We start from the raw sequence: 15112 nt of genomic DNA, 5'->3' as shown, positions 1-15112 counted from the left end.
GAAATTTCCGTCGGATTTCGGTCGAAATTTAAAACCATGAGTACAGTACCCAAAACAAAGTGTTTTTGTACTGTGACCGGCTGCTGTTGGTTCAAACATCAACGGTGGTTCACCGCGCACGAGGACTTGACGGTCGGGGTGTGAAGCATCATAGATCATCGAGGACTTTAACAGTTTAACTTCCTTTTAACTTTTGGTTTCCTCCGTTTGGATGCAACCAGAAGAGGGAAAGTAGAAGGTAAAAAAGATGGAAATAGCGGTTTTGTCTGTGTTCGGTTGACATGTAAATATGAGAATGGGGGTGTGAGCAGCTGCTTTAGAAATGATGCTTTCGTGGGAGAACATGTCTCTTGCTTTCATGGCCTCTGTTTGTTAACTTTGGTGAACAAGGAACAAACAAAATGATAATTACTATGCCCTGAAGAACAACAACGAACATTTTCTTTTGCCCTAAATTTTGCCAGTCTCGTTTTCCCATGGGAAGCTTAAACAAGAACAGGATCTCATTGTCATCTCATTCTCCCTGCACTCGAACCCACCAAATCGGTGCCCTAGCTCTCATAGTCTCCACATTCTTCCTCACTAGAACCCTAGATCGATCTTTCTCCTCTTTCTGCAATCTCTCCTCCTCTATCTACGAAAATCCCCATCCTCTCAAGGAGAATTCCGGATCTCTGCTCTCTCTCAAGATCTACGTCTACGAAGAATCCGAGATTGATGGATTGAGTGAATTGATGCACGGGAGAGATGGTAAGATCTCCACGGATTCTTGCGCCAAGGGGCAATGGGGAACGCAGGTGTGTGAAGTTTCTTCTAGGGTTTTTCTTATGTTTTGCTCTTCTTTATAATCTTTGATTTGATTGTTTCTCAAGGAAATTCTGTATTTAGGTTAAAATCCATCGGTTTCTTCTTGAATCCAAGTTCCGGACATTGAACAAGGAGGAAGCGGATCTGTTCTTTGTTCCTTCTTATGTGAAATGCGTACGGATGATGGGGGGTTTGAATGATAAGGAGATCAACAACACATATGTGAAGGTAAAAATGCACACGTGTAGGGTTTTATTATGTTCATGCAATCGATGAATTTGGTACTGTCATTGGTTTTGATTACTTGAGATGTTGATTTATCAATTTGTATATCTATATATTTTTTTGTTTTGATTCATTGCTAGTTAAAACTCATTGTGCATTGTTAAATATGTCGCTGCTGAAGGGAACAGTGGGAGGGACTTTGACAGTGAAAATGTGTGACATTTCAGTTTGTTGTGACATTTTACCTGCTTTTGCTTAATCTGCTTTTCTCAGATTGTCATCATTAAAGAAAGTTCCTTTGGATTTTGATAATGTTTTTGCCTTTTGCATTCAGATTCTTAGTCAAATGCCATATTTTCGCCGGTCAGGAGGTCGCAACCATATATTCATCTTTCCAAGGTACTGTGAATTTTTGGGTCTTGATGATAGCCATCTCTATGCTCATATTCTATTGTAGGAAAAAATATTAGTTTGGTTAAGTTTACAATTGTAACTTATACAAAACATAGTAAACTGAGAGATCTCGAAGTGGGCAAGACACCCCACCCCCACTTCTCATTCATCATGTTTTAGATCTTCATCTCATGTGTAATGGAAGTAAGATCCTTGCTTTGATCTTCCATGAGATGCAACGTCGACTCCTTAAAATGAACTTCCCATGTGTCTTTGGTTTGTTCTAGTAGCAAAATCTGAAGTTGTTTTGCTAGCTAATTAACTTGCCTATGTATACATCCATCAAACTTGATGACTGCATCTTCCATTGTACTTGATCTCCTCCACATATAATGAAACTCCAAGGATCAAATCTTTCATTAATACCAATTTGATACATAGCAAAAATAGGACTAGGTCAAAACGAAGCATGAAATAAAAGAGAATAACAACCAATTATATTAAAAAAGGATAAAAAATAAAGTTTCAATTTTGTGTTAACCAAGAGTGCATAAAATATCCTTTGTAGAGCTAAATATAAGACTCGAAGTGACCCTAGCAGCTTAATTTAATCCCAGTCCTTGACTGCAAAGTTATTGTAGCCTGTTAAAGAAAACTCCAAAAATTAATCTAAAAAACTGTAATATTTTTCTAACTGTATCTTGTGCTATCATTTTTTATTTTTTGAATGATGGTATCTTGTGCTATCTTTTGAGGCTCAAAGCATTGAAATCTTTTATGATATTTTGAAATAACCATTGTAGACCTCAAAGAGATCTTATAGATCTCTTGACATCGATACCTTGGTGAAATGTTATTCCTCTTAGAAGCATTTGTGTCATTTTGATAGTCTTTTAGTTTTTTACCGCATCGATTATAATGTGCCTTCGCAACTAAGTTTCTAATTTCATCAATCCCATTTTTTTATGACTTCTAGTAGTTTGAAAAGAATGATCGATGAAAGATGCAAATAATTGTGTTGGAATAATCTGACATAAATAACTCATGTCTTCAAATATGAAGATATAGTTACCTTTGGCAACGAGCGTGTCTTTGATGGGGAGAAATGCACATTTTGTTCTTCTTTTTATGCATTTTATGTGTTTTTTTATGATTTTTTGGTGGTATTCTTACTCGTGCGGTTTCTTCTATTACAAATACAGCGGTGCTGGTGCTCACTTGTTTCGGTCTTGGGCAAAATACCTGAACCGATCCATTATACTCACTCCCGAGGTATTTTATATATACATTAGGGACGTCTTAAGTAGTAGGTCACACAATTTTTCAACACTATTTGCCTCAATTTGATTGAGCTGCCAACTTTTGAATTAATTGCATTGGTTTTATTTATTTATTTTCCTAAGACCATTATCTTAGATTATTCGATTAGATTTAATAATCGAGAACTGGTAATGACACTTGTTTTATAAGAATACTCCTTTTTTCTATTTCAGTCTCCCGATAGTGACATCTCTTTCCATTTTTATGCATTTTGGTGTGATGTTTTCAATGTAAAAAAAATGAAGGGGTGTCCTTATAAGGAGTTAAGGGTTGTGGATCATCTCCCTTACAAAATCATTCATCAAACATATTGTTGTGATTACTTGCAAATCCTCTTTTAATATTTTCTACTGGATAGTAAAGACAAAAAAAAAAACCATTGTAGCGATTGTGCCAACTATCTAGTAGGTCATCCATTATTTGATAATTGATAGTGACTTCATTTGAAGGGACAACCTCAAAGTCGTCTCCTTAACAACTTTGATCAAAATCAGTCTTAGACATCCAAGATGGGGTCCTCCTGAATAACTCTAAGAGGGGGTCTTCCTAAGTATCTCAGATAGTTTACTACTAGTATCCTGGTCCCATGCTATGCATGGGTGTAAAATGATGGGCCCCACACCATGAAAACATGTGTAAAATGGTGGGGCCCACCCTAATGCATAGGTTTGGATACAGATTGTGGACCCAACATCATCATTAACATTGATCTCTTTATGATGCGAAGGTTTTAACTAATCTTTCACGAGTAGGTCATGAAAGCCAATCTCGTCGAAAGTAAGGTCCACACTTAGGCACAAGAAAGTCGTGTCAACACTTTAAAGATTTCAAGATAAATTGATTCTTTTAAGGAGAAAAAATGGTCACCTTTAGGTTGCAAAGGTTTTAACCAATATTTCACTAGTAGAGCATAATAGCTAATCTCGTCGAAAGTAAGGTCTATTTAAGCATATGAGACTCTTTTCAATCCTTTAAAGAATCATTCTTGAGATGAAACAATTCTTGTAAGGGAAAAGAAGTAATTTTTCTTTTGGGTGCGAAGGCTTTAGCTAACTTTCGTGAGTTGGGCATGAAAGTCATTCTCGTCGAAAGGTCCACACCTAGCACAAGAAAGTCCTTTCAACCCTTAGAAGAGTCGCTCTTGGTGTTTGCGACACAAACATTTTTTTGCAAAATTTCAATAAAGCATTTTTTTTTTTAAATGGGGGAAAAAGTGTACTCCGTCTGTGGTCGCCAAAGATTACTTAATGTTGAAATTCAAATTCCCGCGATGGAGAAAATGATTTCGAGATCAACAAATATAATTTTTTTTATGAAAAGTATAAAGAAAACGAAATGGATGTGAGACTGAATACACTTCCAAGGGGCGTGCTTAACTAATCTCCACGAAGGAGTAGAGTTATTTACACTTTACTGAAATCCTCCCTAATCCCTTAGAGATTTCTTTCATAGACTAGAGTTCATCGGACTTCTTCCTTGTTAATTATATCATAAAGAAAACCTCTGATTACTAAGAAAAATGCCTTAACGATAATATAAAATATGCTTTAAATAGAAAAAGGATGCAATACAATATAGTGCAATGTGATAAACCAGAAAAGAGATAACCGGATTGTCAACTTGTTGAATTACCTTGCATCAAGAGTCTTTGATCTCTTTTGGATTGATTGCTCCTCTCCGAGTCTTTTTTCTTACTCTTGTTTATAGAAAGAATGGTGTAGAAGGGACATTCTAGAAGAGAGTATAAAATGGAGAGTCTAGAAAGGATATTGTAAAATGGATCGTGTATTGGTGCAAACTTGGTTGGGGAAAAGTTTTTGTTTCCACTCTCTTTGAAAGAGAAGGGGAAAGAAAATGGAATGTGAGAGGATTAAAGATTCTGGACCAATGTTTAAAAACGCGGATTTGATGCGGAATGCAGCCAAGAAAAATCCTTGTCAACTCGGCGCGAACGCGGCCAAAAACGTGGTGGACATGGTTGACGCTGTCATAACTCGGGAGAGTCAAAGGAGTTTATTGACTTTGTAGGGCAAAACGCGGAATGCGTGCGGAACGCGACTGAGGTAAAAAGGAGTCGACTCGGGCGAGTTCCTTGTCGAGTCAAGGAGTTTTTAAACACTGTTCTGGACACTCACTCTCTTTGAAAGAGGAGAAAGAAAAATGAAAGGAACTTGAGAGGGTTGTATGGGAATAGGGACAGTGAAGTTGCTATGAAGTTCTTGTGGAGAATTGGTGTCAAGTCTTGTTGCGTAAGCCCCCTTGTTTATAGACTTATTTGCATATGGGAAGTGCAACCCTCAAGAGGACTTGGCATTTTTTCCTCCACCGGCACGTGAAGTTTTAAAACCATCAAGAAGGGTACATTGGAATCCAAAGGTTTTAGATTGAGCAGGACTAAGACAGAAGGAGGCAAGGCGAGGATGTAGTAAATATGACCGGACAGGAGGTACCTAAGAGGGATATCTTTCGCTATCTTGGTTCACTCCTACATAAGGAAGGAGAGATTGAAGAGGATGTTAACCACATAATAAGAGCAAGTTGGTTGACTTGGAAGCATGCTTTAGGAGTTATGTGCGATCGTAAAATACCTACCAAGTTGAAGGGAAAGTTTTATAAGACAGCTGTTAGGCCAGCCATGTTGTACGGCTCAGAATATTGGGCCACCAAGATGCAACATGTGCATAAGATGAGTGTAGCGGAGATGCAAATGCTTAGATGGATGTGCGGCCACACATAATTAGATCAAATTAAAAATTAAGATATCTGTAAAAGGGTGGGGGTGGCACCAATTGAGGAGAAGATGAGAAAGCGTCCCTTAAGATGGTTTGGGCACATCCAACGTAGGCCTTTGGATGCTACAGTGAGAAGAAGTGACTCGTGCCAAGTTGATGGAGTAAAAAGAGGTAGGGGCAGACCGAAAACAACTTGGGTAGGAACAGTGAAGAAAGACTTGAGGGCTAGGAATATAACAGAGAACATGACATTGGATAGGGTAGAGTAGAAGAGATTGATCCATGTAGACGAACCCAACTAGTGTCTGGATTAGACTTAGTCAATTTGAGCCGGGTAGATCCTTTCACCTTCTTCATGAAAATTTTCTAAAGGATTCATTACCCATTCATTAGCCAACCCCAACTAGTTTGGGACAAAGGCTTAGTTGAGTTGAGTTGAGTTGAGTTTATCTTCAAATTTCAAACTAAAATAACGGTTGGGGTAATTGTCTGTTTAATGCTTGCATTTCACTATAGGTGCCACCATCTGCTTGCATTTCACTATAGGTCCTACCATCCATATGTAATCTCGACCGTTGATTTTGTATCAGGATGATATCCATTTCCCAATTTTATTTCTTTCTTCTTCAACTCAGTCCAGGAAAAATAAACCAATTTCTGTTGTCATCAACAACTATTTCCATGGCACTCTACAGTCCTCAGGACTTTCACAGTCTTCCATGGTACTTTTCTCTCCTCCTTCACAGTCTTCTCCATAAACCCACCATTCTATTCCAATCCAAAAGCTTATGAACCTCTCATATGAATCATTTCTTTATGCTCTGTTTGGTTGCTTGAAGTTGGCTGGGAGATTAGGAGAAGAAGAAGAAGAAGAAGTTAAAGGGAATTAGACAAGCATGGAAGATGGGGAGAAGATTAGAGGAAGAATGGTAAGTAGTATTTGGTTGCGTGGCAATCCGCGAGAAGATTAGCGGAAGATGTAGGGGTGTCATTACCCAGATAGAGGGTGGAAGAGAGAGAAAAAAGAATAAGACAAGAATCTTCTTCTAATCTCCCACACAAATTCCACCAAAATGGTGAAAGATGGGGAGAAGATTAGAGGAGGGAACATTGCTGGCGACATAGGAAAAAAGACAATAATGATGTCTGGCGGTCAAAGTGAGTTTTAATTCAAAATGGAAACCAACCGTGCTTTGGGCAGATCTCGGGAAGATCTTCGGAAGATCATCTTCCAATGATCTCCCCAAAATGAGCAACCAAACAGAGCATTAGTGCTGGTAATGCCTCTATCAGAGGAAATGGTGAAACTTATAGAGGGGATTTTGGAATTCCAGATCTGAGATGGTTGTGGAAAGAGCCAACAACAAGTCAATATGAAGTGACATAAGAGACCAAGAGGGAGTCAAGAGCTTCAAAATTTGGTCTCTTTTATAAATTATGGCATGAAGAGTTGTGAAAGGAAAACGATGATCCAGGAGATTGTTGAGTAGCTATCTTTTTTTTAGCATATATGAAGGAAAGGGAAACTTTGTTAAGTAAAAGAGAAAAGGGACGAGGAGTCCCAAAACAGTCACCAACAAAGGTGCCAAATGCAAAAAGATACGAAACAACATGTGGAATAGGATATGTGTTAGATACGATTAATTTGTATAGGAGTTACATTGTTCCAGTAAGAAACCCTACATTCTTTGGAGTCCCTTTTACTTTTCATAAGATCTTGCAAAGATATGTGCACAGATGGTATTCAACTATCCTAATGTTTCAAATTTGAGGAAACATGCCATGTCATGCTGTCCATTCTTTTAAGATTGATGCCCCCTCTAGATAGACAATGTTTTAACTAGTCTCAAACCTAATGAATCCGTTTCGATGCACCAAGGCGTCCTGGAAGAGTAGTGGGTAAGTAGTCATCTCAATTGGTAGAGTGCCATTTGCAAGACATTGCAATTACAACAAGAGTGGCACATGCACGCCTCTTTATAAATATCTAGATACCTGCCTACCTACCTACGTGCATACATAGTGTGTGCGCGCGCGCGCGGGTGTGTGTGTGTGTGTGTGTGTGTGTGTGTGGAAGACTATAAGTAGGATAATTGTGTCATAACATTGAAATAAAATCCTCAAATTGGCTGCTCCAGCAGCCCATGTTATTTTCCTTTGGATAACAGTATAGGCTCATCGAACCCTGGCATTTTTAAACAGCTGATCCAGACTATGGGAATACTTGAACTATTGGTAGCAGCCATCGTTTTATTGTGCACCTTATAAAGATAGTAACATTTTGATGCTTTCAAATATCATATAGATTTAGAGGGTAAATATCGGAATCTGTTTTATCGATTTTCAAGCTCGAGTTTTCTTTTATTTTGGTTCTGGTTGTATCAATACATTAGTATCTAATCTTTTATTTTATTGTTGGTCGTATCGATGCTGTTGATCTAAGTTGAGCTCCAAAAGAGAGATTATTTTCTGAATTAGGTGTTGGTTATGTGTTAGTGCAGGGTGATCGCACTGATAAGAGAGACACTAGTGCATTTAATACTTGGAAAGATATCATTATACCTGGAAATGTTGATGATGGAATGAGTAAATTTTATGGCACTACCTTAGTCCAACCTTTGCCCTTATCAAAGAGGAAGTATCTGGCAAACTTCTTAGGTCGAGTCCAAGGAAAGGTTGGTCGTCTTCAATTGCTTGAGCTTGCCAAGCAGTTTCCTGATAAGGTTTGTCTTCTTCTATCAATTCAAAGTTGTTAGTGCTGAATCTGTTTAAGGTTCTGTTTGAACATTACCTTTTCTCTATGAATTTTTTAAAACTTTTTTTCCATTTGTTACAACAGAAAGTGAAAAGAGGATCTAACTATTAGAAGTACTGCATTTCATTTATTTTCATTGCTTCCTTTATCCATCCATGGTGCCTTTGTGAAGTAGGATTTTGTGATATATATTACAAGTAATTGCAATAAGATAGTATGTGAGATGTTGCAAAGTTGTATGGAAGTATGGAGGTAATGATATTTTGGCTCTAATTATTACATCAATGGTTGCATTCTTGTTGACCGTGACAGTTCAATTAATCTTGAAATAAATTTTGACATCCATTATTATCTGTGGATGTTGGAAAGGAAATAGGGATTTTGGTATCCAAAATGAATAAATGGAGTTGATGATATTTTGGCTCTAATTATTACATCAATGGTTGCATTCTTGTTGATCATGACGGTTCAATTAATCATGAAATAAATTTTGACGTCCATTATTATCTGTGGATGTTGGAAAGGAAATAGGGATTTTGGTATCCAAAATGAATAACGGCGTATCAATGGATGTTGGATCTTCTAACTCTATTGAATTCTCTGGTGGACTCTTTTAGGACTTACTTTTATGGGCATTTATAATTTCCCATATAGGCTGAGAAATATATCTTTATCTGTTTGGAAAATCTATGAAGAACATTATCCTTGTTGCTGACATTCACAATCATGATTGTGAATTTTCACAAATGCCCTGGATCTTGTTTTCAGTTTTGATTTAAGGGAAAATAATTTTTTTTTATCAAATAGGAAATGTCTACAAATTTGTTTTTGGTTTCATCTTTTTGGGCATGAGAGCCAAAGTGTCAGCTCATATTACATGCATTAATATGCAAAATCCATGGTTTCTTCAGGGTAAAATCAATGGTTAGATGCTCACTGTCATCATGGTTTTGGGGTGGGGGTCCACAACTGTACCTTAAATTATAAGTATGCAAAAGTTTTAGTCCTACATGGCCAATAATTTAAACATCCAAAATGGTAGTCTATAATTTAGATCATTTATGATAAGCTAATAATTCACCTCAATACACTCTTAAAACAGCTCAAAAGACACATAAGAAATAGAGAAATGATTTTTTTTGTTTAGAGATTAAAGAAAAAAGAAAGATTATCAAAAAGAGTAATGTTTACTCATTATTGCATTTTGTGCTCATCCTCCGCAACCTCACATCCAAAGGATAGTGTTTATGAGAAAAATCACTTAAAATTTAAAAATGACAGATTTCAATTCTCATTCTGCAAACCCTAGACCCCAAGTCCCCAAATCCTCTATAAATCTCAAATGAGAGTGATTGGGTTAGTAGTAGAGGTTCATAAGGTTTAGCTGAGGTTGGTATGTAGAAAATTTCCTTACATTTTCTTATCCTTGAATCTTGTACTAGGATCGAGTTAAGTCGATTATTTTTTAAGACTTAATAAAGCGAGATGGAAGCGCTATGAATATCGGTCCTTGGCTCATGCTACATCTGACCTAATGTGGCTGCATTCTCTTTCACAGTCGTGGGTGTTGAGGTTTCTACATAGATGAAGCTCCATTGTGAAAATCAGGGCACCAAACATATTGCCCCTAATCCAGTCTTGTATGAGAGGACTAAACACAGAGGTGGAATGCCACTTTGTTCGTGAGAAAGTGTCTTCTCAGACTATCTATACTCCATTTGTTCAGTCCGCATATCAGCTGGTTGATATATTTACCAAGGCTAGTGTCCGTTACTCCGTTCTCTTCTTCATGAATCATGATATTATTAGTAAGTTGGGCATGTATGATATCTATGCTCCAACCTGAGCGGGAGTGTAGAAGAATAAAAGTGGGGCCCTTCATTTGTATTGTCACAAGTGCAAAGTGGGGAGGTCGTTATAAAGGGCTGACCATGGAGCTACTCTTGTCATCAACTGATGGTGGGTGGTGTCCTGCAATCCCTTTGGTAGAGGCGCAAAGGGACCTGAGCCAGATTTTGCCCCAGGGGACGTCTTGTCCCCATGTTTTAATATGGTTATAACTTATCAATAAAACTGTCATCTTCTTAAAAAAACAAGATTTTCACTTTCAGTTTTAGGTTTATTGTTTTTTTATATGCTAATAGAAATAAAAATTCATGACTTCCAAGCTGGTTATCTTGCCAAACATAGATTTCGAAATATATATCCTTGGTGTTTTTCTGAGGTTGCTTGGTTTGCTCATAGTTTATCATTGCTTTTGTGTTCGATGTGACTAATAAATTATGTTACACAATTGAGGAACTTCATTTAGTTCATTGGATAACGATCATATTTATTTAGAAATATTTTACTAGCCACGGTTAACTAATCTAATAGATTAGGGCATGCACCGTAACCAAGTTTATCAAAAGGAAATCCTATGGGACTGGTCTAGAAGGTTTTTGACCTATAATTCCTCTTTGTATCTGGTGGTAGGAGAGCCCTAAGAAATTACAGATGATGTTCTGAAAATAAACCAGAATCTATAATACCGTTCTGGTTCTCAAGGCTGGGTAATTAGATTCTTCCATAGTTGTTGGTTCTGTTGCATGCTTTGGATTAATACCATATTATGGTCGATTCCTATTTTATTTGTTTTTGTACTGTTAGGTAGATTCTCTTTTCCCTGAATTATTTCCTGACAGTTAATTTTGTTTTCATGCTCTGTTACAATGTAAAATTCATTTCCTCTGGAAAGCATGCATACTGATTTCATGAACAGCTAGAATCTCCAGAGTTGAAGTTAAGTGGGCCTGAAAAACTGGGAAGAACTGAATATTTTCAACACCTGCGTAATGCCAAGTTCTGCCTATCTCCACGGGGCGAGTCATCGTGGACTCTGCGCTTCTATGAATCTTTTTTTGTGGTCTCTCTCTCTCTCTCTCTCTCTCTCTCTCTCTACACACACACACACACACATATATGCTACTGATATCCACACAACCATGTTTTGATAATAGGGCGAACTGACCATGGTTTGCATTTTATTTAACCGGCTGTCAAAGCCTATTACAGTTCCCAAAAGGCTGTCAGCAGCCAATTAAAAAGTGAATAGCAAGTTCAGTTCATCCTATTATCAAAGCGTGGTCTTATCTCACACAGCCGATATGCATTGTATTACCATGCTTCCTATTTTCTATCTACAGGGGAGGATGACCATGTTTTATCTAAACCATTAATGCGGTGTATAATTCACTTCAAATGATTCAATGTCAAAAAATATTATGATCAGTAATTCTAGTAATCCAATCAAAATCCAATGGCCAGAATAATCCATTGAAGGCATGGTTAAGGGCCTGTTTGTTTTAGATTATGACAACCGATTGTGGAGTCCCCAACCGATTATTGGACTCAAATTTAGTGCAATTTCCGGTCCAATAATCGGTTGGGGACTCCACAATCGGTTGTCATAATCTAAAACAAACAGGGCCTAACATGCTATGCAACAATCAAAGATTCAATGGCCAGAATCTCCATTGAAGACATGGTTAAAATGTTCGATTTTCGGCATGGCCAATCCAGGGCGTACCCTACCACATGAGTATTTCAACCCATGTGTACACGATATAAGTAGGAAGCATGGTAATATGATGTTTGGATATTTCCTCACATTTTCCACTTTTGCGCCTCACTCTTCCATTTGGAAAGCTACATATCATGAAAAATAATGGCGGAAAGTATGATTACAATGTGTTGCTTTTCACATGCAAGTGGGTGTAAAGTTGGAAACTCTGAAGATGCTTAGACTCTCTCTCTCTCTCTTTATTTTTCTGTATGTTATATGGGTCTCAACTTCTTTTGTGCTGGACTGGTCTAAGGCTGTGTACTGTACCAAACAGGAATGCGTTCCGGTTCTTTTATCGGATCAAGTAGAATTACCTTTTCAGAATGTGATTGACTATACCCAGATATCAATCAAATGGCCTTCTACTCGTATTGGTAGTGAACTGTTGGAATACCTAGAATCTATACCAGGTAACTTCTCGTCAACTCTTCCACGTTGTTACTGCAAACGACCTTGTCTGATACATGCCTTGTGCAGACGAAGTAATAGAGGGAATCATAGCCCGCGGCCGACAAGTAAGGTGCTTATGGGTCTATGCTCCAGAAAGCGAGCTCTGCTCAGCGATGCGGAGCATTATGTGGGAACTTCAGAGAAAAGTGAGACAATTCCACCAGTCTACAGAAACTTTTTGGCTGCACAATGGCACCATTGTTAATAGAAACTTGGTTGACTTCCATAACTGGAAACCTCCTATGCCGTTGCCCTGATTTTCTGGTGAGGGTCGTGCTCAAATTTATCTTGCACACATCACTGTAGTCTTTTAGAATGATTCAATTGGTTACTCAAACCTATCCTGTACACATTATCAGATAATTTTTCTGAAATGTTCTCACTTTCCTCAGAGTATTTGCCCATGAATGATGGGTTTGCATAGGACTGAAATTAGAAAGGCTCAAATTTTGACTTCCATTGTGTACCTATATGAAAAAATGTAGCCCATACGACTGAATGAGATGCTTGTAATTTAGCGATGTAAAGTTGCATATGTCCATATCGTTCTTCTCTCAAGTTGCCTCTTTTTTCTTTCCTGTGTTGATTTCCTATGTGCTTCATCTCTTCATGTTGCAGGTTAGAAACGGCTATTTGGGTGAGGGTTGATTAGTCATTTTTAACCTCAAAACTATCCCATTTAAGCCTTACATAACTGCAGAATTAAATCTAAAAGAGTGACATAACCCAGAAAATAGGAAGACAATTTCTTTCCCATAGTTGCTTCTGCAATGGGCAATTGCATCGCAAGATGTTCAGTTTAGATGACAGTGTCATGAGTTCAAATATTCACAATGTAGGCGTCTGGGTATGATTATAATGCCATTCAAGATTCCAAAATTTGAATAATTCTTAGATCTTCAAGTCTAAAACTTGAGTCATATAATCTTTCCGTTCTTACTATCTGCAAAAGATGTGCTTGATCAATCTGTCATAGTAAACTAAGTTATTGTTGCTTTGAAATCTCTTGGTTTTCGATTAGTTATATCAGCTCGAGCGACTGAGAACTTGAGGTAGAAGAGATTCTGTTGTTGAAGGTTATGTGGCTCTTATTCAAACCACCCAACCATAGTGATTGTTTCAGTCTTTCAATGAAGCTTTTGTACTTGCATCCTCCTAAATAATAGTGTATTTGAAGATCCCATAAAGATGCTCAGACTAGGATACTACTGTCATATCTTTCAATATAATGTACTGGATGATCAAAACTGTAGGACCCTTTGTTCTTGCCTATTTGGATACCTGCATCCATAAACTGATAATTTATCTAGAAAGTTGAACTTGAGAGATGGCGATCATTTTCATCATAGCAGCCTTGTAAATGGGGGATCATTGGTGTATCTGAGGATCCAACAGAGATGCTCGGATGACTATACTTCTATTAGATCATTCAAATCAATGTACAGGACCATCCAAATTATAGGACCCTTTTTGTTCTTGCCTTATAGGATACCTGTATCCATATCCTAGTATTTTAGCTATAAAGTTGATTATGGAAGACCATCCGCATGAGAATAACGAAGGCAAAATAGTCATTTCATTCAAGGTCAAAGAAGTTAAACCCAAGCTTAGTTGGAGTTTCACTATGGAATGGATCCCATCTTGGAGTTAAATGAATGAATATAGAGTGATTCATTAGTGTTTTTAAATCATTGGGGTGGAAGGGACTTTTTTACTTAAATCACATAAGTTTAAGAGTGTTCAGAATAAGCCTCACTCATTGATACAGGTACATACCAGCCGTTTGAAGGCCAGATGATCCAGATCCATAATCATATTGATCAGATCGTGCAGGACCGTAGCCGAGAACTTCAAAGTTATAATAGAATCAATTCAGACCCCTAAAATCAATCATCAGACCATCGAATCCAGCGTTTTCATGACACGGATTGGTGATATAGCTAGAAATATTGTTAGATCATGTTATCCACATGCCGATCACCTCATATCACCAAGAAATCAAAACAACGACCAGATCAATGGCTCACATTGATCATAAAGCTTCCTGACTCCAAGTTTAGATTAGAATTTATTTTTGATATTTTATTAGTATTTCTTTGGGTATTTTATTAGGAGAATTTTTAGAAAGGGTTGGTCATCCAAGAGTTGAAATTCTAGGAAAGTCTTGAGAACTTTTGGGAAAAGTAAGTTGAGAAATTTTGGAGTAGTTTTAGGATAGTTTGATAGTTTCCTTTCCGTTTTGTTTTCTTTGTTTTTCTAAAAGAGAGAATTAGGATACCATCCAAAAGTCTACAAGTAGACATTGTAAATGAAAATTACAAGTCTTTTGAATATGAATAATTGAATTTCGTTTAGGTGGAGATGAGTCTCCTCTTTTATATCTTTTGATTGGAAGAAAGAACTTGCAGGTTTTCTGCATGAAAACTCTTCCCCCTTTTTCATCCTTTTGACCTGCCATTTATCTGCATCTCACCATACAATATATCACCTTGGAAGCAGCCACTTACCTACTTCTACACTTTACCAACAACCTGTGTATAACAGCCGATCTGAGGTTCGTTTTTAGCCCATTAAAATCTGTTCTCAGGTAGCAAACACCAACCTGCAGAGTTGCACCCAACCAGCCACCATATTCCCTGCAGGTTTTCATAGATATCAGCTCAACAGCCACAAGAATTTCACCCAGTTCGCCGGCCCATCTTCAGCCACAAACAGCCCCTCCTGCATCCCTTGTTTCCACACAAAACCCCTACAAATCAGCCCCGAAGCCCGCCCGACACCTCCTAAATATCTGACCTTGCTATTGGTATTTTGCTCCTTTTGTTA

The 15112-nt window shown here is 37.7% G+C and overlaps 1 protein-coding gene across 1 annotated transcript; it reads left to right on the top strand.

The window, feature by feature from the left end:
* The first annotated feature begins 192 nt into the window (after positions 1-192).
* On the top strand, positions 193-12862 carry LOC143879895 (putative glycosyltransferase At5g25310). The gene is made up of 8 exons (XM_077382553.1): positions 193-797; positions 889-1035; positions 1367-1431; positions 2628-2697; positions 7979-8200; positions 10994-11137; positions 12111-12246; positions 12314-12862. Exons 1-8 carry the CDS (start codon positions 477-479, stop codon positions 12541-12543), a joined length of 1335 nt encoding a protein of 444 aa, XP_077238668.1. The 5' UTR covers positions 193-476; the 3' UTR covers positions 12544-12862.
* The last annotated feature ends 2250 nt before the right edge of the window (positions 12863-15112 follow it).

Source organism: Tasmannia lanceolata, unplaced genomic scaffold, assembly GCF_043159265.1.
Source record: "Tasmannia lanceolata isolate RefF3 unplaced genomic scaffold, GAP_Taslan_0.1 ptg000006l, whole genome shotgun sequence".
NCBI lineage: Eukaryota > Viridiplantae > Streptophyta > Magnoliopsida > Canellales > Winteraceae > Tasmannia > Tasmannia lanceolata.
The sequence above is the reverse complement of the archived record's forward strand: the minus strand, read 5'-3'. Positions and strand labels throughout refer to the sequence as shown.

Coding starts and splice junctions, on each gene's coding strand:
- LOC143879895 (XM_077382553.1), top strand. CDS start 477: ATGGGAAGCTTAAACAAGAACAGGATCTCATTGTCATCTCATTCTCCC. Junction 2,698..7,978: donor CCATTATACTCACTCCCGAG/GTATTTTATATA, acceptor GTGTTAGTGCAG/GGTGATCGCACTGATAAGAG. Junction 8,201..10,993: donor CCAAGCAGTTTCCTGATAAG/GTTTGTCTTCTT, acceptor TTTCATGAACAG/CTAGAATCTCCAGAGTTGAA.